Here is a 27,961-nt window from a genome sequence, read left to right as displayed (position 1 = left end):
ACGAAGGGGCAGTGGGGGAGGTTTGTCCCAAGTCAGACACGCCGTCAAAACATGAAGGACAGCCCAGATCCTGGACGCAGATACATCTGGCCTGTCCACCAGCTTGTCTCCCTGCTTCATCCGGTTCTCCATTCGGCAGTCGGTGCTCCTGGAATGTCGTGTCCTCTCACGGCCTGTCTGCTCCAGGTTTCACCACGTGCAGAAGCCAAGTCTTCCCACGACGGTGGGACTGCTGGAGCGGTGGTGCCCGCCGGCTGCCGGCTGCTCTCACTTCCCCCCGCCGCAGCGTTCCCCGGCCGAGGCACACTCGGGTGTTTCCAGCCCGGGGCTATTAGGGATACAGCTGCTGTGAACATGTGTGTGAGCTTTGACGCGAGCGATTTTCATTTTCTTCTGGGATGGACAGCCAAGGGTGCAGTTGTTGGGTCGCAGGGCAAGTGTGTGGTCACTTCTTAAAGAAACGACCGAACTGCTTTCCAGGGGCGCTGGAAACCACTTACATTTCCCCAGAGGTGGGTGGATGAGCCAATTTTTCTGCATACTTCCCGGCATTTGGTGTTACCACTATTTTTGAAAAATATTTTGTTTATTTATTTGAGAGAAAGAGAGAGGGAGCATGGGGGGGGAGGGTCAGAAGGAGAAACAGAGTCCCCGCTGAGCTGGGAGCCCAATGCTTGGCTCAATCCTGGGACTCTGGGATCGTGACCTGAGCCGAAGGCAGATGCTTAACCGACTGAGGCCCCTGCCCGCCCCCGGCACCCCACCACTATTTTTTATTTTAGCCTTTCAGTAGGTGTGCTCTGGTTGTAACACTTCATGTTCCCAGCGGCCATGCGTGAGAGTTCCGGTTTCCCCACACCCTCAGCAACACTTGGTGGAGGTCGGTGTTTTTCATTTTGGCTGTTTGAGTGGCGCGTGGTGCTGTCTCATTGTGGGTTTGATTTGCGTCTTTTCATGTTCTTATTTGCCATCCACGAAGCTACACCGATGAAGCATGTGTTCAAGTTTCTAGGTAATTGGGTTGTTCGTCTTATTATGCGTTCTTTCTATATTCTAGATTGGGTCCTTGCTCTGATATGTGTCTTGCAAGTTTCTCCCTGGTCTGTGCATCGCCCTTTCATCGTTGTTGTGGGCCCTGTTCCTCACCCAACTTCCCTTTTCTTTATAGCCTCGTCCCTCCCTGACAGGCGTGTTTACTGCCTGCTTCCCCTCCTACGGTGTCAGCCCCATGAGCTCAGGGGATGGTTCTCGGGCCACGTCCTCAGCTCCTAGCGCAGTGGGTAGGCAGTATCTATTTGTTCAGTGGCCATGCTGGTCCTCCGGCCATATCACAGCTGCAGGGGTGGGGGACATGGATTGCTGAGTGGAGACCCTACAGCAGGTTGTTGCGAACTTTTAGGTCAGCATCAAGGAGGTCTTAGCTGGGGCACGAGCATGAGTGACGACCGGGCAGAGAAAAGGCCAGACCGACTTTTCCAAGGTGCATTTGCGAAGCTCCCTTCCTCCCTTCTCCTGCCAACAGAACCATCCCAGTAGCCACACACACCCCACCTCTGTCCAACGCTGGCATCGCGGCCCTGCCTGCTGCCAGGCGGGAGCCGCGTGAGCTTCTACGGGAAACTGACCGGGGAGGGAGTGTCCAAAAGGCATAATCAGCTCCTTTTCCACTGGAGCGTCTACAGCGCGCATGCGTCATGCAGGGACGTAAATGCACAGGGCGAGGGTGTGTATGTGCCATGTATGTTGTCCTTGGCAGGCGTGGTCCAGGATGTATGACGCCTGGATGTCGGGCTTCTTACACCAGTGCTGTGCGTCTGTGTGCTGGGGTGTCGGCCTCCCCACACAGTAAAGCAACAGCTTCTTCTCCAGGATGGAAGGGCTGTTGGCTGGTCTTTGCGGTCTTTTCTGTTTGCCCCTCTCGGGGACCCTGTCTGGGACTTTATGTGTTCTCTCCTGTCTGCCAGTGCCAGCCTCCCTCTGTAGCCAGACAGCCCCTGGCCGCGGTTCCCAGCAGATCCCCACTTTGCAACTTGCCCTGCGTACTGAGTCCTGTTGTCCAGTCTGTTCAAGGGGAATAATAGCTACCGGGTACGGTGACTGGGAGGATGAAAATGTGCAGGAAGAGTTTATAGGACGTGCATGTAGCAAGTGCTCCGTAAAGAGCAGTGAGCACACGCACACAGCAGCAGGTCCGTTCCAAGAACTGCAGCGTTTCACTGGGCGCAGCCCCTGTTGCGTGCCCACCAGAGCACCACCCCTCCGGAAACGAGTGGAGTCCGTCCCTGGGCCGGGGGTGCTGGGCCTCGGTGTTTCACGGACACACCTGTTCACTCTTTTGTTCAACATCCGCTAGGGCACGCTCGCGCCCGCTGGGTGGAGGCTAGGACACAGACGACTACACCATGGGACACGCACACCACCATGCCAGCGCCACGCCGGCCCCTTATCTGCCCCGAGAGTGCTCAAGGCTGCCAGGTGGCACCACCTCTCAGTAACTTTCCACAACCCGAGAGAAGCCGCGTCTCTCTTGACATCATCACGATGGCGCTTTCCAAAGGGGGCAGCTCCGAGGGCTGAATGAAGGGGCCGAGGGCTCGGGTGAGCGCCCCGCACCGCACGGGGCGCCCTCTTCCGCCCTTTACTCCCAAGCCGCCGTCCGTCCCCCAGTGCCCTGGGCCCCGAAAGTTCACAGGCCGCTGAACCTCAGAAGCTTCCCGGGTGGGCTGGGCCGGGGGGTAACCATCGAGTCTGAGACCGGGCCGGGAAAACTATGAGAAGAGAACAAATAATCATTAACTCCGGTGGCTCGGCAGGGCAGGGCGGGCGGATCCGGGAAGGCTGCGGGGAGGAAGTGGTTTTCCACCCAACCGGGTCTTCTTCAGGAAAACCGACTTCCAGCCGCAGATGAGAGGAGGGGCCCCCTCGGGGGGGGGGCGATGGCCGCGTGCTCCTGCGCCGCGTCCACGCGCGCGGGACCTGGGGTTCGCTCGGTCAACGGACGCAGCCCCCGGGGCGCGGACGGACAGGCCCCAGGGCCTCGGGACGAACCGCAGCCGGTGCCGCTCCGCCTGTGGGGAGCGCAAGGGCGGGGCGCTCGTGCGTTCACCAAGCCCCGGGCACCGCGCCCCCGGGCTCCGCGCAGGCTTCTGCGGCCCCGGGGGCGCGCGCGGGGCACAGGGACACGGACGAGAGGCGCGCGTCGTTTCCGAGTGCGAAGGGCTCCGAGAGAGCGGGGCGCGGGGCTGGGGACGAGACCGGCGACTTCAGGTGGGCAGGCCTCCGGCCAGCAGCGCCTGCCCCGGGCGCCGACAGCAGCCCGGGGCCCGGCAGCCGAGCGGCGCTTCCGGCCTCCGGGAAACGCTCGCCGCGTCCTGCGAAGTGCGCCTGCGCCCATTTTGCAGACGCGAGGAGCGAGGACGCGCAGCGCCGCCGGTTCGAAGGCGCGAGCTCTCCGCGCGCCCTCCACCGCGTCTGCGCCGGAGAGCCCGAGGGGGCGGGGCTCCCTGGGGGCGGGGCCGGCGGCCGAGGGGGCGGGGCGCGGTCTCGGCGGGGCCGTTGGTTTCGCGGCGGAACCTCCGCGCGGCGGCGGCGGGCGTGCGGGGGAAGGCTTTGCGGCGGCGCCGAGGCCACGGCCCAGGGGAGCGCGGCGGTGAGGGCCGCGCGGCGTCCGCTCCGGCTCCGGCCCCGGCCCCGGCTCCGGCCCCCGCCCCGGCTGCGCGCGCAGCCCTCCGCCCTCCGCCGGCCCCGCCCAGCGCGGGGAGCGCGCGGCCGCCCCGAGAGCCGGAGGTGAGGTGGACCGCTGAGCGGGCGGCGGCGGCGGCGGGAGCGGGCCCCGCAGGTGAGGGGGCCGGGCCCAGAGCCCTTTCGGCCCCGGGGACCCCTCCCCGCCTTCCCCGGGGTCCCCCCGAGACGCCCGTCGGGACCGCTGGTCCCCGAGACCCTGTCGCAGTCCCTGGCTCCGTCTGCCCCCGCCGCTTGAGGGCTCCGGAGCCCCGAAGCCCTCCGGGGCTTCCCCTCGACGCCCGGACCCCCCGAGGGCCTCCGAGATTGCCCGGGACCCCCGAGCCCGCCCCGGCTCCCCCGTCCGGGTGCGCAGGCCCTCGGGGCCCTCTCTCCCCAGCGCCCGCTCCCCCAGAGCCCCAGGCCGCTGCCCCCCCGCTCCCCCCGCCCCCCCCCCGCCCCGGGCTCCCCCTGCCTCTGCACCTCCTGCTCTGAGCGGCCAGACCGGGTCGGCTCGTCTCCAGGCTGGTTTCTCAAACCCGAGGTCCAGGACCCCCGAGGGGCATCAGCGACAGTCTTCCCTGGGGGTGGACATTGCTGATGATAATATAAAAGTGGGGGCGTCTCATCGGTCACCGGCTGACCCTTTGTAACGGAGCAGGGGTGTGATCTCGGCCCCCACGCTTCATGTGTGTTCACCGTTGCCCTGAGGCCGGAGCAGGGACAGGGTTGAACTTTTCATGCTCTTTGGTGAGACTCCAGCGGCCCCGCAGAGGAGTCTCGAGAACCCGTCTGAGCTGGTGGGGGGAGGACTGCGCAGGTGAGGGGTCAGGGCGAACCCGGCGCTGAGGCTGCCTTCTTGGCTTGATTTTTTCATTCTTGGAGCTCATCTTTTTTCTGAATGCCCAGTAGTTTCCAGGAATTGGCACTGGAGCTGGAGACGACGAAGCCCTTGCTGTCAGGGCCCACGCGGGCGGGGTGGACTGGGGAGGGTGAAGCAGGTGGGTAGTTGTCACCCCGGGATAATAGCCGAGTAGTGGCCTTGAGCCCAGCTGGGGTGGGAGCCCAGCTCCCAGGAAGTAGTTTCTGGAGGGCTTTTTGAAGGGGAGGAAAGCGGACGGGTAACAGGTGCACTGGTCTTCAAGGTTGAGGTTGAGAAGTTTGCCACAGCCATTCCAGGGAGGGGGTGGTGGTGTGTGTGTGTGTGTGTGTTTGTGAGAGGGAGAGAGTGTGAGAAAAGGCAGAGAGGTGTTGCCACAAAGCATAGTGGATCTTGGAAACAAGTGTGGCCACAGCACAAAACCGTCCTGGGGGACAGCTGGAGATGTATTGCTTCGTTAATGAAAGGGTCCTCAGGGTAGTATTAGAGGGAATCTTAAGTGGGGTGAGTCCGGCTTCATTCCCCGAGGCTCGTGCCCTCGGTCCTTTCTTGGATCACCGCTTCTGCCATCTCCTGAGGAGATGGCGATGCGGCTCAGGGCAGAAGGAAGGTAGGAGTTGGTTCGTGGGGAAGTTTGAGGGAGATTCCAGGGAGAGCAGAATGGGGAAATGGAAAAGTCTGGCAGAGGGCAGGGTTTGGGACGCAGAGTGGCAAAGAAGGGGGTGGGCGAGGGGGTCAGGATGCAGGCACGGAGTCGGGGCCCACGGAGGGGTTTAAGGAGGGGAGGGAAATGGGTTTTGTGTTCATGGTGGTGGGGCGGGGTGGGGGCTGTTGTCTGGAGGAAGCTGGGTGAGAGAGAGAGGGGTTCTGGACCGGGGTCGTGGCAGTGGAGACCGTGGCTTCCTCAGGCGTGGGGGTCCTCCTCAAGTCTGGACCCCGGAGACGGCCGTTCAGTCCTTTCCTGGCGGAGCCTACACTTTGCTGCCTGGAAATTGACTTTGGAACTTACTAGTCCCCGTAGGAGAAGTTTTGTCCTTTTGTCCAAAGGGTGGGTGGTCCCGAGGGCTTCATCAGGGTAACTGTATGTCTGTGTGTCACCGAGAGCCCAACCCCCATGCAGGAGATGCACCGCGGCTCGGGGGCGGGGGTAGCATGAAGGGGCGGGTTTGTAGAGATGGAACAGCATAGAGGGTGTGGAGGTTGGACTTAGGGGCCCTGAAGGAGAGGCAAGTTCAGGTGGGTCCTGGGAGAAATGTCCCTCCTGAGACCGTGTGGTGGTTCTCGGTGTCCACACAAGTTTGTGAGGACACAGGCTGTGGCCGAGGGCATGGGATTTTGGGTGGTAGTGAAAATGTTCTGGGTCTGCGTTCCTGAGGCACTAGTCTCGTGCAGCTCTCAGGTGCTTAAGAGAAAGCTAGTGGGACTGAAGAACTGAATTTGTTAGATTTTTAAATTAATTAAATCCAGGAAGGACAGGCAGTCACATGCAGGGTGTAGTGGGAAGCATCCTGTTCTAGGCTGTGTTCTTTCAGATGTTACGCTTTTACTGTTTCCAGCAACCCTATGAGACGAGAGGTAAGATTTCTTTTTTACAGACAAAGGAAATAGAGTCCCAGAGTGAGTAACCTACGCCCGTGTTGAGTAGAACAACCAGCACGGGGGTTGTTTAACTCCTACGGCTGGGCCTTTTCCTAGAGAACCTGCTAGAGCCTGGAGCCTCTCCTTGGGGGGAGAGTGAAGCCCTTTTGGGAGGCAGCGTTGTTCCCGCCCAGCCCTCCGGGTCTGGTCTCTCCCCGCTGAAGTCACGGTGGATGGTGGGGTGGAGAGCCAGCCTAGACCAGAAACCTGCTGGGAGCTCGCCTTCCTCGAGGCGGCGGTTGCTTTTAGCATTTCTGGAAAAGGAGCCCCATAAGAAAGCAAGTGAAACTAGGTCAGCCAAACACCATGGCTTGTTATTTGTGAAGATTTGGTGGGAAAAAGAGATGCCTTAGTTGTAATGAGTGCTTTAGATGAAGTTTTGGACTCACAGGGGAACAGGGAGTGCCCAGGATGGTGCAAGGTTAGGGGCCGTGAGCGAGGAGCGAGTTTCTAGCTTGTCCCTAACTCCTCGGGGGGCTGGGACTAAGTCACTGCCTCACAGAGTCTCCATTTTCATTTCTCTAAAATTAGGGCCTCTGGCATCCCCTAACCATTTGGATCCCTTCGGCTCTAGAATTCTGTAGTGTTACATCTCATTAGAGGTTTACTTTCTAGAAAATCTTTTTCTTGGGATGGCTAAATGCTGGTGGTTCAGCCTGTCTTTGGCCTTCGTGGGGGTGTGTCTTACCCTTACTGCCTTATCATTGAGGAACGTGTCTGAGTTAATTGAACATCCGATGGACAAACTGTAGAGCAGACGACACTCGAGGTTGGCAGGGCTCCTGGTGAAATGTCAGGTGTGTTTGTTTGCCGTTCTGAGCCGCACTCACGACAGGAAAAGGTGCGCAGGACCGTATTTACCGTGGTGACCGGCCTCTGAGAGGGTTTGCTGTCATCCTCGCCAGATGAGGGGCAGTCGTGATGACCACTTGGTCAAGATCACAGCATTGTTGACCGGATTAAGTGAGGTGAAGCATGTAGAGTGCCGAGTACTGTCCCCTGAATCTAATAAGGGTACGGGAAACGTCAGTAATGAACGTGGCAGTTGGAACGAGACTGTGACTTTGACATTTCCTATGAGCAGCGGGTTTTGTTGTCTGCTTCCTTTGGGATACGGATACGTGCCCAGGTCAGTCTGGAGACACTGGTTGCAAGAAACAAATGAATACATTATAACTGTTAAAATTAAGCTTTTTTTTTTTTTTGCTGTCTTGACTTCTTTTGACTGCCTTTAGAAAATGATTGGTTCAATGTCACGTGTTCAAATGAAGGTTTTCTGTTTCCTGAAAACTGAAGAAAACTCGTTCATCCTAAAGATGCCTGGTTAGCACTGGCTGGGAGGAGCTCTAAGCAGAACCAGGGCTGAGCGAGTGCGAGGTCGAGCAGGAAGCCCCCTGATGGTCAGGGCTGGCCGCCGCTGCCCCGGTAGTTCATAGCGGGAAACGTTTCACAGCTGTTTAGGAACCTTCAGGATAGTGGATGCACCCGAAGTTTGCACAGCAGTCAGTGGCGTGGGTGGTGGAATTCCCAGCTGACCCGTTTGGAAGCAGGTTCAGAGCGATGTCCCTGCTGGGGAAGGGGTGGCGTTGTCTTGACTCCACATCTCGTGTTTTCCTTGTCGTGTTGTCGTGTCCGCCCCACCCCCCCTGCCCCGCTGCCTCTGTTGCAGTTGCTGTGGTCTCAGGGCTAAGCCTCTCCTGCAGTTCTGGAAGCTTCATTGTTGCCCATTTGTACCTTGTTTCCAGATCAGGTGAACCTAGGCATGCTAACCAAACACACCAGAAACAGTTACCACTTCCAGATGGTTCCCTGGTGGCCGGAAGTGCGGCTGTCCATTGTCCTTGAAAACCTACTCCCATGACCCAGTGATTTCTGCTTCTGTGCCCGAGTCTACACGGGCAGCCAGGTTGCTATGAAGGCGGCAGTTTGTGGGAATCCTGTCAGACTAAGAGGGGAGGATGGTGTTAACCGCCGGGTTCGGTGTCGGGAGCTCGGGGAGCCGCACCAGGAAAGGCTTGCTTCGTGCTTCCCAGGCTTCCAGGCCCGCTTGGGGGAGCAAGAGTACAGCAGCTGGGGCCTGGCCTCCTTGTAGGACATTCTAGTCCTCAGGAACCACACTGGGGCCGTGGATTACACTTAACTCCAGCTGGCCTTGAGCGACACGGGTTTGGACTGTGTGGGTCCACTTACAGATCGTTTCCAGTAAATCTCCTGGACGTTTGAGATTTGTGACAATTTGAAAAAAACGGATGAGCTGCACAGCCTTGAACTAAAACATTGAGAAGTTAGGTATGTCATGAATGCATAACATATTTGTAGATACTTGCCTATCTTAGCATTTACTACTGTAAAGTCTACACAAATCTATCATAAAAAAGTTAAACATCGGGGCGCCTGGGTGGCTCAGTGGGTTAAGCCGCTGCCTTCGGCTCAGGTCATGATCTCAGGGTCCTGGGATCGAGCCCCACATCGGGCTCTCTGCTCAGCGGGGAGCCTGCTTCCTCCTCTCTCTCTCTGCCTGCCTCTCTGCCTACTTGTGATCTCTCTCTGTCAAATAAATAAATAAAATCTTAAAAAAAAAAGTTAAACATCAAAATTTAGACTGTACATGACTTCTCAGTGGAGAGAAAATGTAAACGGATGTAGAGAGGCGTTGTTGAAATGAACTGTGCAGTAATGCTGAACGATGGCCTGATTTTGTGGCTCCCTCCTGTTGCGCGTGCAGCGAGTTCGAGGACCGCCCTGTCTGCCTAAACCCATGTGCAGACATCTACCCGTAAACGGGTCATCTCTCCGTAAATTTTGTGTCTCAATAAAAAGTGATCCCTTGTGCCTCTTGCTATTAGTAGTTCAGTTTTTGGGGGAGTCCAAAGTTAGATGCAGATTTTCAACCCTGCGGGCCGCCCCTCACCTGTCCCTTGTCCCCCCTGGTGAAGGGTCCGCTCTGTTTCCAAGTCTCCTGTCTTTGAGCAACACACGGATGCGTCATTTCTCAGCGTGGGTCACTGTGTAACAGTAGCACGTGGTACGCTTGCTAGTATGTTCTACAAAGGCAGGCCCTGCTGCCAGTCACTTAAGAGTCACAGGGACCCGTGTTGGACTTTTTCCACGTGTTCTGGTAGCGTCCCATTCCATCACTCTAGGGATTGAGTACAGGTGACGTAAAAGCTAACATCTGGAAGCTTCGACAGATGTTTGCAGCATCCCCTCCCCTGCTGTGTGCAAGGAACGTATTGTGTGTGTACGTCTGAGTTCAGCCCTCTTCCCTGGCCTCGGGTGCCACACGGAGAGTGCTCCTGTCCCTGCTCTCACGCTGCTCAGAGTGCATGGAACCCATGTAGATGGAGAGATTTTTCTCCAGATACTTCTGAGGACCCCACAGATTCTCATTTGTGGCTTGTGCTTGTAAAGTGGAAGTATAATTTGTAATGGAAAGTGGTTACTTTCAATTTAACTTTTTTCCTGTGCTAAGATTATTCTTGACCAACATTTTCTCCCTCCCCCTCTACAGTGTGATTCGAGCCCCTCCCTGAGCAGTTCATTCCTTTTATTCTTCTCTGGAGCTTTTCTCGTCTTCCTTTTCCGTCCTGTGCTCTTGCTGGCAGCCGAGCACAGTGGGGGTGGTAGGCATCCCAGACAGAGGTCAGTTCTGTGGGCAGCGTCTGGGCCTGGTTCCGTGGGTCTTCGGCTGGCCTCCCTGGGATCTCCTGCGGTTGTGTGTGACCTGGCTGCTGGACTGGTGCTGACGAGCCCCAGGCAACCCCTAACGTGTTGGGGGGTCAGGTGTCGGGCTGCCCGACGGTGTGCCTCATCTCCCCGCGCACCTCCCCGGAGGCCGTTCACCCTCCCGGGAGGCGAGACCGTGCTCTTCGGGGCCCGAGTGCCAAGACAGCTGGCCCCAGAGTCAAAGACTCACCAAACGCTTGCTTGCCGGGCCATCCCTCCTTGGCCGGAGAAGTCACACGATGAGGTCCAGAGTTAGGAGTGTTGGGACTGCACGGGCGTGGTTAGCCGGAGGCGGGATGGCAGGGCAGGGTCACGTGGGTCTGGCGTCGTGGGGTTAGGGAGTTGTTTTGCTAGCTGTGAAGCGCGGGGGCGTGTTCGTGGTCGATTCTCTTTTGTGTTGGAGTCGTGGGATCAACGTTTATTTCGCGCTGGGTGCTGGGGGTTCGAGGATGAAGGGAGTTTGGCTGCTCTCAGGCCAGCTCATGAAACACTCGGGATCTCAGGTTTGAAGAAAACATCCGTGAACACTTTCATTCATGGCTTTAGATGAAAACGACAGGAACTGCTTCTGCAGATCTGTGTTGGGGCCTGAGTTTGCTTTCAGAAAGTGCTGTTAGGTCTTTGAAAAAAAACGGGTTGCTATGATGACTTGGCTCTGGGCCTGCAAGCTGTGGTGACGGCACGGTCACCAAGGAAACCAGAAGATGCAGCTTCTGACGGTCTCGGAAGGCTTTTGTTGCTGTTGTGGCGCGTCTGATTGGCTTCGCAGAGTGGTGGTGAGTGTGGGAGCCGCCGGGCAGGGGCTCGCCGTCCTGCCGGAACGTCTGGGATCTGGCCGCGGTCGCTTTGGAAATCTCCTGTTTGGCCCTTGGTTTCAGAAGAAGGGGTTCGTGGGGGAACTTTCTAGGTTCCGGTGAGCTTTGGCTGAGAGGCCAACTCTGTGGACAGAACAGGAAGTAAGGTCGTGTCTTTAGCACGCGGTGTCAGCCTGAGCCCCGCGTGTGTGCACACTCATCCCCTGCGGGCGCCGGGCTTCTCTCTGGCTGGGGGCTCCCCCGTTGGCGACTTTGCTTCCTAAAGGCGACAGCGGTGTGCACGTCTAGGGACCTGTCTGCCTGTTGGCGGTTGGAAATGTGGCTTCGGTTGGAAGTGCCGTCCAGGAGCCAGCTCGTGGTCTTCCTCAGGCTCGGGCGCAGAGAGAGGTCTGAGCCTTTACACCAGCGCCAGGCCACACTCGAGGGCTCGCCGGGATCTGCTTGTGCGTGTGCAGTACCCCCCGGGTGAGGTTCGCTCAGCAAACTGGAGGTCATGTCGTTTTGGAGTTACGTGTAGCCCGCAGGGGTCTGAGTTGTTCATACCTTCGGCCGAGGTGTGTAAATGCAGTGTTTGGGTTCCTGGTTGGCACGAGGGTCCCGCGTGGGCCCCCACAAGCCCAGAGTTGCACAGGAATCGAAAGAACCACAGGTAGACTTTTTGAAAGGTCTTTACCGTGGAACTGGTGCTGGGCGTTTCTGAAGGCTTCCATGGACCAGTGACCATTTAGAAAATCCCCCACGGTGTTGGGTAGAGGGGCCCGAGAGAAAAGGGCCCTTCGCAGGAGTAACTGGGGGTGTGCGTGATCGGGGGGCAGGGCCGGGGGGCGGTTGGATTCGTCTGCTGATGAGCATCTCACTCTAACTCGTCCGCCAGGACCGCGTGGGCATGGGTCTCACCTTCTGCCCGGACAGGGTGGTTAGGAACTCGGCCTCGCCGGCAGCTCAGCGCTGGAGCTGTTCGCCTCAGCACGGCGAGCCCCCCCGGCGCCAGACCGGTGGGAGCCGCCGGGCTTCCAGAACCCAGCCGTCGGCGAGAACGTGTGTTCTGTAGTTGTTAGAACCGGGACTGGGTGAATGGTTAGGGCAGCCACTGAAGTCTCAGGGCTGGCAGCCAGGGCTCCTTAACGCAGTGGAAAGCCCCCTGGAAAGCCCCCGTATTTGTTACTGTCCTTAGAAAATACCTAGTAGGTTACACGAGAGGTTTTACCCTGCAGGAAGGAGGATGGAGTGAAGGCGCAGAAGCGGCCCTCACTTCACGGGCCTTTCCCTTTGGGCAGATGACAGGCCTCTGGGAGCAGTGTTCTCCTTGCCTCTGGACTGAGACTGCTTAACATGTGGGGAAAGGTCAGGGACACCATTGGGAGTTTGAAGGAAGCTCTGAACCCTTCCCCGGGGCAGGGGTGGGACGGGGCAGGGACGGGGCGGGAGGAGGCATCTAGGCGTCTATGCCGTCGTGTGCACATTGTCAGGGGATACTCTTAGGATTCCATGTAGCTCTAAAATCTAATGATGCCATAGGGTGATTAAGCGTTGTTTACTTACTAGGAAATTATTTCTGGTGACCTGATTCTGAGATTTAAAAAAACCAACCAGACTTCACGTGCAGGAGGGTGGTTTTCCGTCAGGGCGCCCACACCTTCTGCTGAGTACTCTTCCGGGGGGTTTGCCGGTATGTGCTGAGGGATTTTACGGGGTTCCTGAACTCAGCAGTTCTACTTCTCAGAAATCTCTCCTTAAAAAATAGTTCCAAAATGGAGAAAAATCTTTGTGCCCAACGATGGTTGTCAGGAGATGCTTTATATATATGTATAGATAGATAGATAGATAGAGATGTAGATTTTTTTTTTAGAGAGAAATTTTATTTATTCATTTGGCAGAGAGAAAGAGAGAGAGAGTGAGTGTGTGTGTGCACACACGAGAGACTGCATAAGCAGGGGGAGCAGCATGCAGGAGAGGGAGAAGCAGACTCCCCGCTGAGCAAGGAGCCTGATGTGGGGCTCGATCCCAGGACCCCGGAATCACGACCCAAGCTGAAGGCAGACGCTCAACTGACTGAGCCACCCAGGCGCCCCAGGAAATGCTTTTAATATAACACATGGAAAAAAGTGGGCTGTGACCTTTGGATGCAAATGATGGGGAAAATGTAAAGCATCTAGAGGCCATATACAAATGTTGGTAACAGTCCTTGCTCATAGGCAGTAGGGTTCTGGGCTTTTCCAACTTGATTTTTCTGTGTATTTCCTTGTTTACAGTAAATATTCTGGAATTGGGTGAAAGTGATTCTGCAAAATTTGTAGACTGTGGAGATAGCTTGGCAATAGAGACCTAACTGGTTTACAGTTCTTGTTTTACATAAGCTAAGAATCAACTTTTACTTAGACTGTTTCTTCTGACCGGATTTCTGCGCGGCCGAAGGGGCTGGCACCCCGGAAGGCTTGCTGAGTGGGGCCGGGCTCCGCCCCCGCCAGACACTGCACCCCGTGGGGCACGCGGACGCCCCTGAGAAGCTGCTTCCTGGCTCTGCTCCATCCGGCCACCTGCTCCTTTTCCTTCTGTGAAAAGTTGTTTGTGTTCATGTCCACTGGAACCCCTTTTGGAGTGGAGACATAAAGGGGGCGGCGAGGGGACAGCCACCACTGAGCCCCCTGTACCGTCTGGGCGGGGTGTGCCTTCCCTTCCGCTCGTCTCCCCTCTGGGGCAGAGCTCCTGACCGCCTGCATCTGAGGCTTTGGCTGGCCTGGTTGGTGGGAGCCGTGGCTTGGGAAGCATTCTGGAAGCGTGTGTTTGGTCGCTGACATTTTTGTAGGTTTTGTAATTTAAATAAAGATCCAGGACCTTTGATTTTAATTCCAGCTTGAACTCTCCTTGTGGTACTAATAAAAAACGTGTCTGGGAAATGGGAGTCACTTCTGACTAATTTCTCTCTCTTTAGGATTTACAGATGGATCCAGCGGAAAAGACAACAAACAGAAGTGAACAAAAATCCAGGTAAATAAAGTCAGCTACACCTTCACACAGGTAGATGGCCCCTGTCGCCTTCTGCTCGGGCGTTACGTTTAGCGCCTGCAGAGGTGAGTGTGGGATGAGAACTTGTGTCAGGAGGGAAGCTCGCGCCTTCTGCCGCCAGAAGGCAGTCTTCTCTTTGCCCAGGGAAGTGACGGTCACCTGGTCTCCAAGTGACACGTGGTCCCGGGGCCCCGTCTGAGACGAGGCATGCCAGCGCCACCGGAGAGCACTGTGACCGTCCGGAACCGCGGGTGGTTCTTGATAAAAGTGATGCTAGATAAGGAGGCATTAGCTCGAGCGGGGCTCCAGGCATAAGAGGCAGAAAACCAGCTTCGCCAGGAATTTCCTTACCTGTCCCTGCAAGCAGGGATCATTTTGTCATCATGCCTGGTATTTACAGGCTCTTGGCAGCTTTAGAGGAATTAAAAAGCTAGCTTTTTGTTCCCGTGTATGTCACTTCAGTGGATGCTTAACACCCCGGGGGCCTCAAGATGAGCAGGACGCGCCTGTCTCCAGGTCTCTGTGGGGCGAGGGCAGAGCGCGGACAAGAGATACGCGGAAGGGAACAGCACAGGCTTTATCCTCCGGGGGCGTGCAGGAGCGGAGGGCGTGCGTGGCCGTGTCTGTCTGCACACTTCGCACGTGTTCCCGGACGCCGTCTTCCCTTGAGGTGGCGATACTCGCCACGGTGACTTCTGTTCTCCCCTTCCGTTGTTTCAAGTAGAAAGTTCCTGAAAAGCCTCATCCGGAAGCAGCCGCAGGAGCTGCTGCTGGTCATCGGGACGGGCGTCAGTGCCGCCGTGGCCCCCGGGATCCCCGCCCTGTGCTCCTGGAGGAGCTGCATCGAGGCGGTCATTGAGGCGGCCGAGCAGCTGGAGGTGCTGCACCCCGGGGACGTGGCGGAGTTCCGCCGCAAGGTGACGAAGGACCGGGACCTGCTGGTGGTGGCGCACGACCTGATCCGGAAGATGTCGCCTGTAAGTCTTTCCACACAGGCGCTTCCAGCTTCCCCGGGGGACGCGCTTCTGGACCCGGTCGGTGGACCCGTGACCACCACGGACGCGTCCACAGGCCTTGGTAGGGCCCCGCGTTCTGTAGAGGGTGGCCGATGAGCCAGGGGGTCTCACGTCCGGGAGACCAGTCCCTGCGACGGCCGTGGCCGTGCCGGGCGCATGGGGGCTCCTCGAGTGGCCTCTGCCAGCCGGAGCCTGAGTCCGGGCGGGGCGTCCGCGACAGCGTCTGCCACGTCGCCGCGCCGTGGGGTTTCCTGCTGTGAGCAGGGGGTGTTCTCGAGGTGCATTTTGGGTGGAAGCAGGCCAGCCACGGGTCTTCAGATGACGACGGCGGCTCCGCAGACTTTGGAGGATGGGAGAGGTTAGAGCGGCCTTGTCTGCAGGTGGAGGAGATGTAGTAGAGAGGACGGATGGGAGAACGTCGCCAAGGGGTACCCTCGAGGCAGGGGCGCTGGTGCAGCTGTGGGGGTCCGCCTCGGGCAACTGCTCGGCCCGGTCAGCCGCCAGGAAGCCACAGGACGTGGTAGAGGCTCGTGGCGGGTTTCCGCTCGCTCCTTCCAGACTCGTTAAAGCACAACCATCCTCTGAGAGTCCAGGGGGGGGTCGGTGTTGGAGACGCTGCACAGAAAGCAGGAAAAGGAGTCTGTAGAGCCGCTGGGGAGCCTGGGAGGGTTTAGCTGCTGTAACGACACCCAGCTGTTGGCTTCCATGTAAACATCTGGGCCAGCAGCCGCGGGAGAGCAGGTGTCTTGCCAGTGTTGGGACCCTGGGCCCCATCTTGCTGCTCTGCCCTCTTCCCGGTGTGGCCTCCGCCTCGTGCTGTGAGGTCGCAGGAGCTGGGACGGTGTGCCTGTCCGGCCAGGGGGACGCGGGGGCAGCTCCTGCCTCCTCCCCTCCAGGGCCCGATGCGGGAGGCATATCGGCCGCGTGGCCACTTTACACGTGGCCATACCTGGCTTTCTGGAGCCTGGAAAGGGTTTTCAGCCAGACAGCTCTCCCCCATGGGGCTATTCTGTTAATACGGGGCTCCTGCGACCTAGGGCCGCCCATCTGGTAAATACGGCTCCGGGGACACAGGTGCACACAGCATCTGGTGCTGCTTTCCAGCCATGGCGCAGAGTTGAGCAGCTGTGACTGCGCCCGGGGGTCCCACACAGCCTCCAGCAGTGGCTCCCTGGTCCTTCAGAGACGGGGTCCTGAGGCCTGTCCCCGGAGGGGAGAGGCCGGGCGTGGACAGAGAAGTGTGGGGGTGCTGGGTGGCGCGGGGGGCACGTTCGGGTGAGGTTCGCTTGGAGAAGAGGCCGGTGAGGCCAACACTTGTCTGGCCTGGTTAGCGCTCCTGCCCGCGTGGAGCATAACTACGCTTTACTTTGTGTATTTTGTGAAACTTCCTAACGCGAGTTACATGAGGCTTGTCCGGACGGCGGGTTCCCCGCACCCCGCTGAGCAGGCTGAGAACTGGGCGGGCTGGGGGCGCTGTATCCATGCTCCTGAGGAATCCAGCAAAGCGCAGGGGGGCGGTGAGCTAGGAAGCTTGCGGGGCTGGGGCGGCGGTTGCAGTGACGGATTACGGGGTGTCAGCTGCTGAATGGGACAAGTTAGGCCGGCGGGGTGGAGACCCGGGTCTGTGGCCACCGAGCCAGCGGTGTGCTGGTCTTCATGGGGGTGGGACGGCCCTGGGAGCCAAGGTGCTGCAGGGTCAGAGGGCGGCAGCCCGGGCCAGGAGTTCTGGAAGGGTCCCGCTCTTGGTAGCGATAGGTTTGGGATGTGACCAGAGGCTGGATGACTGAGATGGGACAAGGTCTGTGGAGGAGAAGCCATGATACGGGACGGTCATTTCAGTGACTGAGAAGGCAGCAGGGACTGTGACAAGTACAGCCGTGCTTGTGCGGCACTCTCTGGGGAATCTGTAGTCTCTCCTGTGGTCTTCAGAGCCTCCCACCATCTGCCCCCGGGTCACCTCACCTGCTGGCCTTCCCCTGCTCCTGTCCTGGGACGGGGGCCCCTTGCTCGCCCCGGACCCAGCCGTGCTGCCGCTACCTCAGTGCCTTTGCACTTGCTCTTTCCTCTGTGTGGGACGCGCTCTCAGAGGCCCTTTATTTCCTTAGTTCTCTGCCCCAGCGCCCCTTATCAGAGGCCTTCGCTGGCGCCCTTTGGCCCACCAGCCCCTGCCCCCAGCAGCACGTGGCTTTACTTCCCCGTGGCACGGGCTGTTTGTCCGTGGTCAGTGTCCCTCCTCTAGGGTTTCGGGAAACTCGGCGAGTCCGGGTTTCTTTTCTTTTGAGCCAGCGCCCGGCGTACTGCTGCTCAGGGGCTCGGCGCTTGAGAGAGGATGCCTTGTAACTCCTGTTCCGCCTCTTCGTAGCGTACAGGTGACACCAAGCCCAACTTCTTCCAGGACTGCCTGATGGAGATTTTCGACAACCTGGAGCAGCACATCCAGAACCCGCTGGTGCTGCAGTCCATCCTGAGCCTGATGGAGCGGGGCACCAAGGTGCTGACCACCAACTACGACAACCTGCTGGAGATCTTCGGGCAGCAGCAGAGCAAGCCCATGGAGTCTCTGGACCTGAAGGACAAGACCAAGGTGCGGGCTGGGGGCGGGAGCGGGCTGGGGGGATCTGCGCTGCGGGGCGCGCGGCCCGAGCTTCCATTTTCCAGCGCGTTAGTGACCGTGAGGCTGATGGGTGATGCCTTTCCTGTTTCCGGACTTTGCTCACCACCCGCCCTTGTCTTTCTCGTGCCTTCCGTCTGGCAGGCTTCCCACGTGCATGGACACCTTACAGGCCAGGGGGTGGGGGACGGGGAGCGGGGGCGGGAAGGGCCACGACCGCCCCCGGTCCTCGTGCTGCGGAGCGCGGGTGCTCCCGCCCTTGCTCACGCATCGGGGTTATGCCACATGTAGCGTTTTCATCTCGGCCTTGTTCCTTACTGTTCGCCTTTGAGACTTTGTCTGTCACGCAGCTGTGTTCAAAAGCACGAGTGTAAGCCGCAGCGTCACGGTTAAAGCACAGTTGTCCTCTTCTCATTAGCAAATTCCCGTGATTATGAGGAAGGCTTTGGTGAAAATCCTTACGCTTGCGTGTCTTTCTGTTTACTTCTTTAGGGTAAATTCCTAGAAGAGTTGTGAGGTCAGAGGGCGTGAGTATTTTAGGCAGATGATACGAATTAGCAAATTGCTTTCCAGAAAGTAGCCAGTTTATACTCCCAGCCACATAGGAGAGTATCCGCTTCCTGCATCTTGCGAACACATGGTGTCACCAGAAAACAAAACACATTTCCCCCACTGAGGTGAAAATTTTACATTTTTGTTTCTCTCCTTGCTGACATTGATCACGGTTTCACGTTATTGCTTGTGTTTCTTTAGCAACGTGTTTGTGTCTGTTGTGTATTTGTTCAAGATTTGATGTCCTTGCTGATACTGGGCTCCCCCCTCCTCGTCTGGCCGCCCTGAGGGTGGTCTTGCAGGCCCTCCGCGCAGGAACCAAAGACCTAGAGATGGTGCCCTTGTGAGGCCCTGAGTAAGCGTGTGACCGCGGCCCGCTCAGACCCCGGGCTTCTCTTCTGCAGTTCCTTCCCTAGAGCTCAGCAAAAGCCTGGCAGGCGGCCATGTGCCTGTGGGACAGCCCAAGAGGACGGGTCACACCCTCTCCTCAGCTGTTAGGGACACGTGAGGGGACACCTACTCTCCGTGCCTGAGCCACCTGTCCCCACTGTGAGGCCTGCTTGCTGTTGGGAAGAGCGTCTGTGGAAATACACTGCCGAGGGCTGTGGCCGAGCTGCCGGCGGGCTCCTCTGTCTGGGTCCAACCCGCCAAGCCACGGGGGTTTGTCCACTTGTCTGGCGCCCTCCGCCCTCGGGACCACCTGCCGCTGTGAAGGGGCCACCAGCACAAGGATAACGAGCAGTTTGCAGAATGTGCCTCTTTTTAAGGACTTTTGTTTTAGGTCTTGAGGTGAAATCAGTGTAGAACTATTTGATGTTTTTTCATATCTATCTTTTCTGGGTGTAAACACCACATAGACACGGCAGGAATTGAAATACAACGTGTCACTTAGAAGGGAGCGTCCTCTTAATTCCCAAGCGTCATGTGTCTCAGAGTGTGTTGCGGTCTCGGGCTGGAGGTGGTTTCTGCATGGCTGTCTGTCTGTCTATCCCGCCGTCCTCTTGGGACGGGGTGGGAGCACCAGCAGCCCGGTCGCCCTTGGGCTTTGCGGGTGGCAGCGTAAAGTGAGATGGGACCCTCGTTCTCTCCAGGGTAGGCTGGAGGAGCACGCGTCCACGTGAGAGGTTTTCCTCGTCTGCCTGCGTCAAGTAATGCCCGCTTTCCCGCTTTGTCTCGGCTCGCTTCCGGCAGGTCCTTCAGTGGGCGAGGGGGCACATCAAGTACGGCGTGCTCCACATCCACGGCTTGTACACGGACCCCTGCGGCATGGTCCTGGATCCGTCGGGCTACAAAGACGTCACGCAAGACCCAGAAGTAATGGTACGGCCCACTCTCGTTAGGCATTGGCTGCGTCCCTTGGGCCGTGGTGGCCCCTAGTTCCTTGGTGGCCGTCTGGGTCGTCTCTTGGCCTCCAGGCCTGCCTGCCCCATGGTGCCCACGCCTGGCCCCGTTCTCAGCTGTCTCTCCAGGTGCCTCGGATGCTGGCGCTCACGCGGTGAGCCCCGATGTTGTGGGCGGCCTGCGGGGCCCTGTGCCCTCTGTGTGCGCTCACTCGGGTCACTCCTGCCGTGTCCTCTGTGTGTGCGTGTGCGCGTGCTTGTGTGTGCACGCGGTTATGTGTGTGCGCGTGCTCTTGTGTGTGCACGTACGTGCGTGTGTGCTTGTGTGGGCGCGCGCACACACTTTCAGGCACCTCCTTTCCTGTCTCTGCTTGGCAAGCGAGCTTTCAAAACCTCATTTTATAGCTTCATTCTCTGTGAAGCTTTTTGATACCCTGGAAAAAATGAAGAGCGGAAAGCTGCTTTTCAGCTTCCGTAAAGTCTTTTATTAGCGCACTTAGAAACCACGGTGTCTTCGCTGAGTTCCTGGTTATCCAGGGGTCAGGCGCTCTGGTCCTCATGCTGATGCCAGCCCGTGGCCCATGGCACAGGTGTGGCCCGACGGGTGACTGGTCACCATTGGGGGCTGTGAGAGGCCGAGGCGGACACAGGCCTCTCGCTAAGGTGTCGAGTGTCTGAAGCGGTGACTCCCCGTTGCCTGCCTGAGCGACCCCCTGAACCTTTGCCACTCTCTCTGCCCTGCTCCCTGGGGTCACTGTCACGGGTCCCCTCCCTCCTCAGCTCTTCTGCCCTCACTCCCGAAAACCCCCTTCTCCTATAGCAGCCCCCTGGCTCCCCTCTGTGATCCGTGGAGACACATCAGTTCCCGAGCATGTGTGCAGTTCTGAACAGAAACAAATGGAAGGTCCTTGTTTTGTGTTTTGAGAATTTAAAACTGTGCCCAGTCCCTGAGAGCTGGGTTGAGGGCTGCAGCACCAGATGGCTGGCGGCTGCGGCGGGCGCTAGGCTGTCCGCACTCTGAGGCACATCTAGAGTGGTCACGCCTGGGATCTGCGCCCGTGACCCCGCCTGGGGGAGGAGGGGGCTCCCACGAGCGCCGAGCAGGGACTGCGCTCAGCGTGGGCCCGTGGGCTTGCCCGCGGCGCTGGGTGGACGTGACCAGCACGTCTGGAGCGCGCGCCCCTCTCGCCGCGTCCCCGGCGAGGCTGGTGGGGAGGGCCCGTCGCTGGGCCCCTTCTGACGCGTGGGCGTGTCGCTGGCGGTCGGGCCGAGGGTCCCGCGGTCTTGTGGGCGAGCACTGCAGTCTCCCCGCTGGTCTTCTAGGAGGTCCTCCAGAACTTGTACCGCACCAAGTCCTTCCTGTTCGTGGGCTGCGGAGAGACGCTCCGGGACCAGATCTTCCAGGCCCTGTTCCTGTACTCGGTGCCCAACAAGGTGGAGCTGGAGCACTACATGGTGGTGCTCAAGGAGAACGAAGACCACTTCTTCAAGCACCAGGCGGACATGCTCTTGCATGGGATTAAAGTCGTGTCCTACGGGGACTGTTTTGACAACTTTCCTGGCTACGTGCAGGACCTCGCCACGCAGATCTGTAGGCAGCGCAGCCCAGGTAGGGGTTTTCCTTCTCGACTTCTCCAGGTGCGAGGCCGAGAGAGTTCTTTCTGGTTCTTCCTTTTGTTTCGAGATACACTTTATACGCCATAAAATGCAGCGGAGACGTGATTCTTATACCACTAAGTTCCTGGGCCCTCCGGTGACCCTTAAAAAGGCGAGTGTGTCAAATAGAAGGTCGGGTAGTCGGCGCGATGGTGACATCTGTGCATGGGACGGGAGCGCATCGCGCTGTGCCGACCGCAGTCCTCGGCTCTTCCGGTGTCTGTCGGAGGACTCGCTACGCACCTGGTCACCTCAACCAGGAGAGGGCGCCCGCCAGCGGCTGCGGGGGTGGGGGGTGGGGGGGAGCGGAAGCCCGGAAGGTGCAGAGCCCTCATGCACCCTTATCCCCTTGCTGCGTTTGCCAAGTTCAGGCTGCAGAGGCACAGAATGCTCTTACCGTAACGGCTTGACCCTGTTCCCCTGCGAGCCACACACCTTTTCAAGTGATTCTCCCGGGCCAGCTCTTGGGGAACTGCCAGGAATGACCAAGATGACAGAGCAGGTTTTAAATTGGTCGTCCCAACTTAGGGCAGTTCACGGCTTTGAGTTTGGGGCACTAAACATGGATGACGCAGACTCGGAAAGGTCTGGACTGGCTGGATCTAATTACAGCAAGAAGCCAGGCCCGCTGCCCCAGGCAGGGGGAATTGGGTCAGCCGCTGAGCCACTGCCTGTGCCCGCTGTGACCTCAAAGACTAGAGGGTGCCAAGGTCATGGGTAACTGGACGCACACAGGGTCCAGCAGCGTTGTCTGTCCCCGCTAGTGCCAGTCAGAATCGCAAGGGTTAGCCAGTGGCTTCGGGTGCCCGTCCACGGGGGAAAGCAGAGTCAGGCCACTGGTCTGTCTCTGAGGCAGAGAAGGAGCCAGGCGGACGCTTGCTGGGCCACACTCTGCTCTGTGTTTCACCTCCTCGACCTTCCTTTCCGGTCCCAGTGTCCGTGGCCACTAAGGTGATCTGACAGACGGTAAGAGCAGCTCAGAGAGGGGAGTCACTTGCCCAGCTCGTGCCCAGACATTTTGGAGCTGGGCCTGGAATCCAGTGTGTCCCGAACAGGCCCACAGGCCCGGCTCTGGAGAGGGGCGGAGGTGCTCCCCGTCCTGCCCCGACCCATGGCCTCTCCTGCCTCCGCGTGCATGGCTCCCCGGGGGACCAGGACCTCACAGACACCCACGGAGCGTGGGCTTCTGGGTGCCTTTCTGCTCCGTGGAGGCCACATTCCCGGACCCTGGCAGCTACGTGGGTCTAACGAGCTGTCGGGGCCGAGAGATCTTTGGATTTACAATCCATGACCGGGTCCTTAAGGATGTTGTACTTCACGTTCACGAAGGATCTCTCCTGACTGGAGAGGATGGTATCCCAGCACTGGCAGTCCTGACAGTGGCAGCGGGTACCATGCCCTTTCTCCGTGTGCGCCAGGAACCACATGCCCACCCCTTGGTCCTCACGCCGACACTGGGTGGAGGAGAGGAGAAGCGCTCGCTCCCCTATTCCCCCCCGCCCCCCCGGGACGCTCGAGCTGGCATTCGGGGTCCCAGTCACTGTCGCCGTGCCTTTCTGAGCAGGCCTGGCTGCCGTCCCTGACGCCGGCCGAGGAGGAGGAGGCCGCTGAGTGTTGGCTCCGCTGACTGTTTTCCTTTCTCTCCAGATGCCGACCGGGTGGACAGCACCACACTGTTGGGTAAAGCAGATTTTGATTTTTACCAGCCGGGTTTTTGCCTCCATGTTCCGTTGTCTTCCTGCCACCGTAGAACCATGAAAGTGTTTCTCGCAGTAAATCCCTAGGCTGTAGTGACCCGCATTCAGTTGGAGACGGGGGCCAGTGGGGCCTTAACGATGGTCCCTGCGGCAGTGCAGGGATTACAGATGTGTCCCCCCAGCGGGGAGGCGCAGCATAAACCCGGCTTCTGTGCTGGCACCTGGAAGTCCTTTCCCGTCCCGCAAGCAAGAGCCACAGGGCAGTCGGAACCAGGTTCAAGTCGTGTTTTAGCCCCGGGTCTGCATTGGAGTAGACCCTCCCGGCCCCCTCGGAAGCCTTCGTCGCAAAGGTTCTGAGTGTCCGTACGCGTCTTCTGCGTGCTGCTGCTTGGCTCTGGCTGGTGACAGCCACAGGCTAGGACCGCGCTTGGTGGCCGCGGTGGCCTCTTGTGGGGGCCTTGGTGCCTAGCTGTCTTCTCAGCTCAGCGGGGTGGGGGTGGCAGGGACCCTGTAAGCGTCGCGCTCCGCCTCCCATCTCTGGCTCGTTGCCCTGCGTAAGGACGCCTGTAGTCGAGTCACCCCATCACCCGTGACTCCCATGTCCATCCTTTGGGACAAAGCGCACCCTGGGCGTCCGGCAGGGTCGCGGGCCGGTGCCTCAGTGCAGTCAGATTTATAAGTGGGTACTTGGGGGGTGGCTTCTGGAAGAGATCGGCTTGCAAGTAAAGGGTTTGGTCTTTCAGGGAACGCGTGTCAGGACTGCGCCAAGAGGAAGCTGGAGGAGAACGGAACGGAAGTCTCCAAACGGCCTCGGCAGTCGGACGCGGGTATGGTGCTGTCGGTGCCCCCACGTCGTCGGGAGGTCTGGCAGGGTGACGGGGTGGCGGGCACGGTCTCAGGTCGGCCCGCAGATTTCGCAGAGCGCGTCGCCCATGCGACCACGGCCAGTGCACTGAGCAGTGTCGTCGGGCACCTAGGGCTTGCCCACTGTCCCGACTCACGTCCCCTCAGTCTCCAGAATAAGCCACTTTGAGTCACTATTTCTTGTTCCCTCCGTCCGGACTGAGCTGTTCATAAACCCGTTACCCGAGAGGATCAGGCCCGGGGCCTCCGGGACGGGCTCTGGTGGCGCTCACCCGGCCTGGCCTCATCTCATGCGCCTCATCTCTCGCTGCCACGTCGCGGGTGGGACTCCCAGCTCTGCCCCGGCCCCCCCAGCACCTCAGCCCCGAGCCTCTTCTCTGGGGGCAGCGCTGGGCACGTGGTCACAGCCCGGGCCGGAGCAAGCCTCCTGGCCTGCCTGTGGGTTGTCGCCAGGTTGGAGAACAGAAGCGCTTACCTTAGTAACGGCGCCCGCCTTCCCGTCCTGCTTCAGCGACGTGCGCGGCGCGTGGCGGGGCTGGGGTCGCTGGCGGGGCTGGGGTCGCTGGCGGGGCATCCCCAGCGTCGGGCGGGCTGTCTTTCTGCTCGCTGTATGCTGGCGTCGCTGCTGTTGCTCTTTACTTTTTGAGGAGTTTCTAGATTTCTGTTTGCCTTGTCCCAAAACTCACGTTTCACAGTGTTTTTAACGTGTCATTCTCTCGGTCACACCGCCCGCCCCGCTTTCCTGAGACCCTGACCTTCTGCTCCGCTGGGGGCTGGGCGCGAAGCCGGGTCCCAGTGCCCTCCTGGCCTCCCGCGCCACTGCCCGGCTCTTCCTCCCCTGCGCCGACCCCCCCCTCGGGGGCTGTCACAGCCCCATGTGCGGGGCGCCAGCTCCCCGGGGCCCGGGAGGCCTGCGGGCGTCGTCTTGTGGTCCTGCCCCTCCGCACGCGGTTGGGGTGCGGGTTCTGCTTCCTGCTTTCCGAGGGACTCCGCGGTCTCCGGGTCCAGGGTTCCTGCTGGGAGAGGGTCTGTTGCGTACCCAGGTCTCGTGACCTGTAGGTGACCTGCCGTTTTCTGTTCTGGAAGCTTTTAGGATCATCTTTTCTCATGTTCGGAACTTTCACGAAGGCGTGTTTAGGCGGCCATCTTTCTTCTGCACCTGGCTCAGTTCCGCCGCCTGCTTCTCCGGCCCCGGGTTAACTGTGGTCTCCTTGGTTCTTTGGCCTCTGCTCTTTCCTCCTTGATTTCGTCCTGCTTGGAGCTCCCGGAGTGATTCCTGCAGCCTCTCGTTTTCTCTCATGTCCGTGTGTTCGTTTTCCGTCTTCATCTTTTCAAAAACTTTCTGGGAGGTGCTCAGAATTCTGTTCTATAGAGGCTTTGGGTTAAATTTCCATTTTGAGAGCGTTTCCATCTGTTTCCGGGAGCTCTGGGTTTTCATTTATTTTCTGTCATAGCATCTTCTGCCCCCGCGACTGTGACAGCTTTTCAAACCTGTAGAGACACTAGGGGCTTCCCGGGGTATCTGACTTGACTTCATTCCGGAAGACACTGGGACTGAGAATTTTCAGATAACAGTTAATTTTTAATTCCTTTAAGAAAATCTCAGCACAGCGCTCTCCAACAGCTCTCTGATAGCGCCTTGAGAACATCTAGGGCTGTGAAGCATGGCACCTGTCGGGACCTGTCACTCACCGTTTAAGTGAATGCTCGGGGGCGTGTTTGAGCGCCTGGGACACAGCGTTTTCCTGCGGCAGCACAAGGAGCTTGTGCTGTTGAGATGGTCTGTTGTGGCTACAGAGATCACCGAGGAGGGCGGGGGACGCCGAGAGCCAGCTCTAGGAGCGGCTGCACACGGTGTCACCCCCGGGTAGGCCTGGTGGCAGGAGGCCACTGAGGCACCCCTGCAGCAGACCCTCCCGCACACACCCCTGTAGGGGGAGGATGCTGTGGGAGCAGCAGTTCAAGTAAAGTTCTTTCCAGTCTTCGGCAGATATTTGGCGTGGGAATTCAGCTAGTAGGGACGTCTGTGTGAAATGAGCTTTGCGTTGGCTTCCTCCAGGACAGGTGGCTTTTTCTGGCAGCCTCTCTCCTGCTCCTTGCTTTCGTCCCGCATGGGACCGCTCGGCCACTGAGCGAAGCAGGCAGACGTGTCTGTTCTCAGCCCGCGGTGCTGCTGCTGTGTCTCCGCGCCTGTCCTCTGGCCGTCCCCGGGGCGTGTGGCGCTGTGGCCGGAGAGCCGGTGGGGCTCCAGGGCAGCCCCCGGTGCCAGCACCCCCCGCCACCGCCACTTCTCCCCGGGCAGGCACGTCGCCTTCTAGAAAGCCTTCCGGGTCCCCGTGGGCCGGAGCGCAAGGAGGAGTGTGGCCGGCTGTCATCTGCTCGGCTGTACCACAGTGCGCTCCTCCCTGCCCTTTGGTGGGCTCCTGCCATCGGCATGGTGACATGGCCCCCACCGTGGGCTGACCCCCGCAGTCTTCTAGGAAGGGAAGGGGCACCCCACCCGTGGTCGGGATTCCCTGATGGCGTGTACAAGTCAGAGCCGCGTCTAGGCAGCGGCTGCTGCTGCTGTCCGGAGTCACTTTGAAAGCGTTTAGCTGGAAGAAAAGCTGTAGATTGTTCCAGAACTAGATCCTCTTGGAAGTACTCCTTTAAGCCGTTTAACATTTCCGTATCCCTTTTTTTTTTTCGTTGAAACAGATGATGCTGGAGGGTCTTGAAATCTTTAAAACCAATAAAACCTGCAACTTGAAAACCAGCCTTCTGTAACCGCAGTGCCGTAACCCAAACGATGAGGAATGTTCGGAGAACTCCGCGGGGGCTCTCTTCCCCGAACCCACCCTACCCCCCGACGAGCCGTGTGGCCTCGCGGCCTCGGAGGCCGGTGCGATCCCACCGTGGGCTTCGGCTGCTCGGGAGGTGAGGCGCCGCGGCGGGCCGGTCGTGCAGCCGCCTACCTCAGGGACCGTGCGCGGCGGGCAGCCTGCCCGGCCTCCTGGCTCCCGCTCCACACGCCCCCATCGTCAAGGTGGTTTTTCTAAAAAAAAGGGGAGGGTGAGGACTGTCCAAGCAACAGGAGTTGCCAAAGAGAAAAAAAAAACACAACAAACTAGACACTTACATTTTCTAATCTTCCTGTGGAAACGTCTGTTACTGTAGAGAAACGTCCACGTGTTTGTCGTTGGCTAGTGAAGCGGAGCCGGTGCTCAGAGGCACGGCACCTGCTGCCGAGAACGCTGTGTTTGAAAAAGACCAGCTCGGTGGGCTTCTCCGGAATTCCCTAATTTTGGTGACTTCGGCTCCCGAGAACGGCAGGCCCGGGCTCGGCGGAGGCCCCGCACGGCAGCTCCCTCCCGGCCGAGTCCACTTGCCAGCCGCCGGCTGAGAACCGGCGAGTGCAGCACGAGACCAAGATCGAAGCTTTTAGTTAGAGGGTCAAGTCCGAGTTTTCCGAGTTTTTATTCTGTGGGGTAAGGTCCAACCTTTCTGTCCGTCTCTTCTGAGTCTCCTCCTCCAGCCCAGTTGTCAGCGAGGCAGGCAGAGCCTGCGGCCGTGCGGGCAGTCGGGATCCGCTGGGCACGAAGCGCCGTGCTGGGCGCTGCTCCCACTCTGACCCTGGCGGGGACCCTGCTTGCTTTCCCTTTCAGAGGCTGCTGTTTTTGATGTGGTTTCTTGCCAGATCCCACGACACTCTCATCGATGGTGCTGGAGCTCCCCCAGGTAGAGGGAAGGTTAAGAACAGGAAACACAAGGTTGGGATGTGTCATGAGTGGGAGAGAAGCCAGAGACCCGCTTAAGACTTTTTTTTCTTTTTGAAGCATGAAAAATCTTATGTTACTCTGGTCATAAATAAAATTTTAACTTCAACTTTGTGTGCTCGATTTTAGTTGTGACAAGGCGGGACGTGATGTAGTTGATGAGAAGGTTTATCCTGAGTTACCGGTTGTGAAGTCAAGTGACTACTTGAATGTGTTTAAATTTTTTAAAAGGCAAATATTTAAGTTGTTGGCTTTTTAAATACACGTCTACAGAGTGCAACCAGGGATGAATGAATCTGAAAGTCGGCTGGACACAGGGTAGACGAGCATGGAAGAGCTGCGTGGGCAGGTCTGCTGACACGCGTGTGAAAATGCCAGTGTCTTCCAGCATGACCGATCTGTTAGAAACAGCTTGAGTGTCACTCATTTGCTTGTGTGTGATCTTGCTGGGGAGAAACACTGGGTCGGGGGTGATGACAGGATGGCCCTGTCACAGCCGCGCCCCGGCCGCACGCCGCCCCCGCCGTCCAGTGGTTGGCAGGAACGGGGGTGCGTGGTCCTCCCACAAAACAGACCGCACCTAGAGGGATCACTGAGCGTGAGAACGGCCCAGGCAGCGATAAGGGACCGCCCTGAGCTCATGGGGCCCTACAGGGACATTTCAACACGAAGCTGATGTTTCCAA

At 58.7% G+C, this 27,961-nt stretch overlaps 1 protein-coding gene across 8 annotated transcripts; it reads left to right on the top strand.

Annotated features, from left to right (window-relative positions):
* The first annotated feature begins 3,752 nt into the window (after positions 1-3,752).
* On the top strand, positions 3,753-27,384 carry FAM118A (family with sequence similarity 118 member A). Of its 8 annotated transcripts, none has more exons than XM_080810413.1 (9): positions 3,753-3,786; positions 13,712-13,767; positions 14,510-14,762; positions 17,164-17,385; positions 19,156-19,284; positions 20,628-20,913; positions 22,608-22,640; positions 23,401-23,484; positions 26,219-27,384. In XM_080810413.1, exons 2-9 carry the CDS (start codon positions 13,721-13,723, stop codon positions 26,236-26,238), a joined length of 1,074 nt encoding a protein of 357 aa, XP_080666539.1. In that variant the 5' UTR covers positions 3,753-3,786; positions 13,712-13,720; the 3' UTR covers positions 26,239-27,384. The 8 variants fall into 8 exon arrangements, with proteins under 8 accessions (XP_080666539.1, XP_080666541.1, XP_080666537.1 ...); XM_080810415.1 differs by having other exon boundaries at positions 3,754-3,838; positions 17,197-17,385; XM_080810411.1 differs by having other exon boundaries at positions 3,754-3,838.
* Positions 27,385-27,961: the final 577 nt, after the last annotated feature.

The sequence above is a fragment of the Martes martes genome (assembly GCF_963455335.1).
Source record: "Martes martes genome assembly, chromosome: 8".
Classification (NCBI taxonomy): Eukaryota; Metazoa; Chordata; class Mammalia; order Carnivora; family Mustelidae; genus Martes; species Martes martes.
This window is presented reverse-complemented; position numbering and strand designations above follow the sequence as displayed.

Excerpts from the sequence above, each read along its gene's own strand:
- FAM118A (XM_080810409.1), top strand. The coding sequence starts at position 13,721 with ATGGATCCAGCGGAAAAGACAACAAACAGAAGTGAACAAAAATCCAG. Across the intron at positions 17,386-19,155 it reads ACCTGAAGGACAAGACCAAG|GTCCTTCAGTGGGCGAGGGG; the intron begins GTGCGGGCTGGG and ends CGCTTCCGGCAG. Across the intron at positions 20,914-22,607 it reads CTGTAGGCAGCGCAGCCCAG|ATGCCGACCGGGTGGACAGC; the intron begins GTAGGGGTTTTC and ends CTTTCTCTCCAG.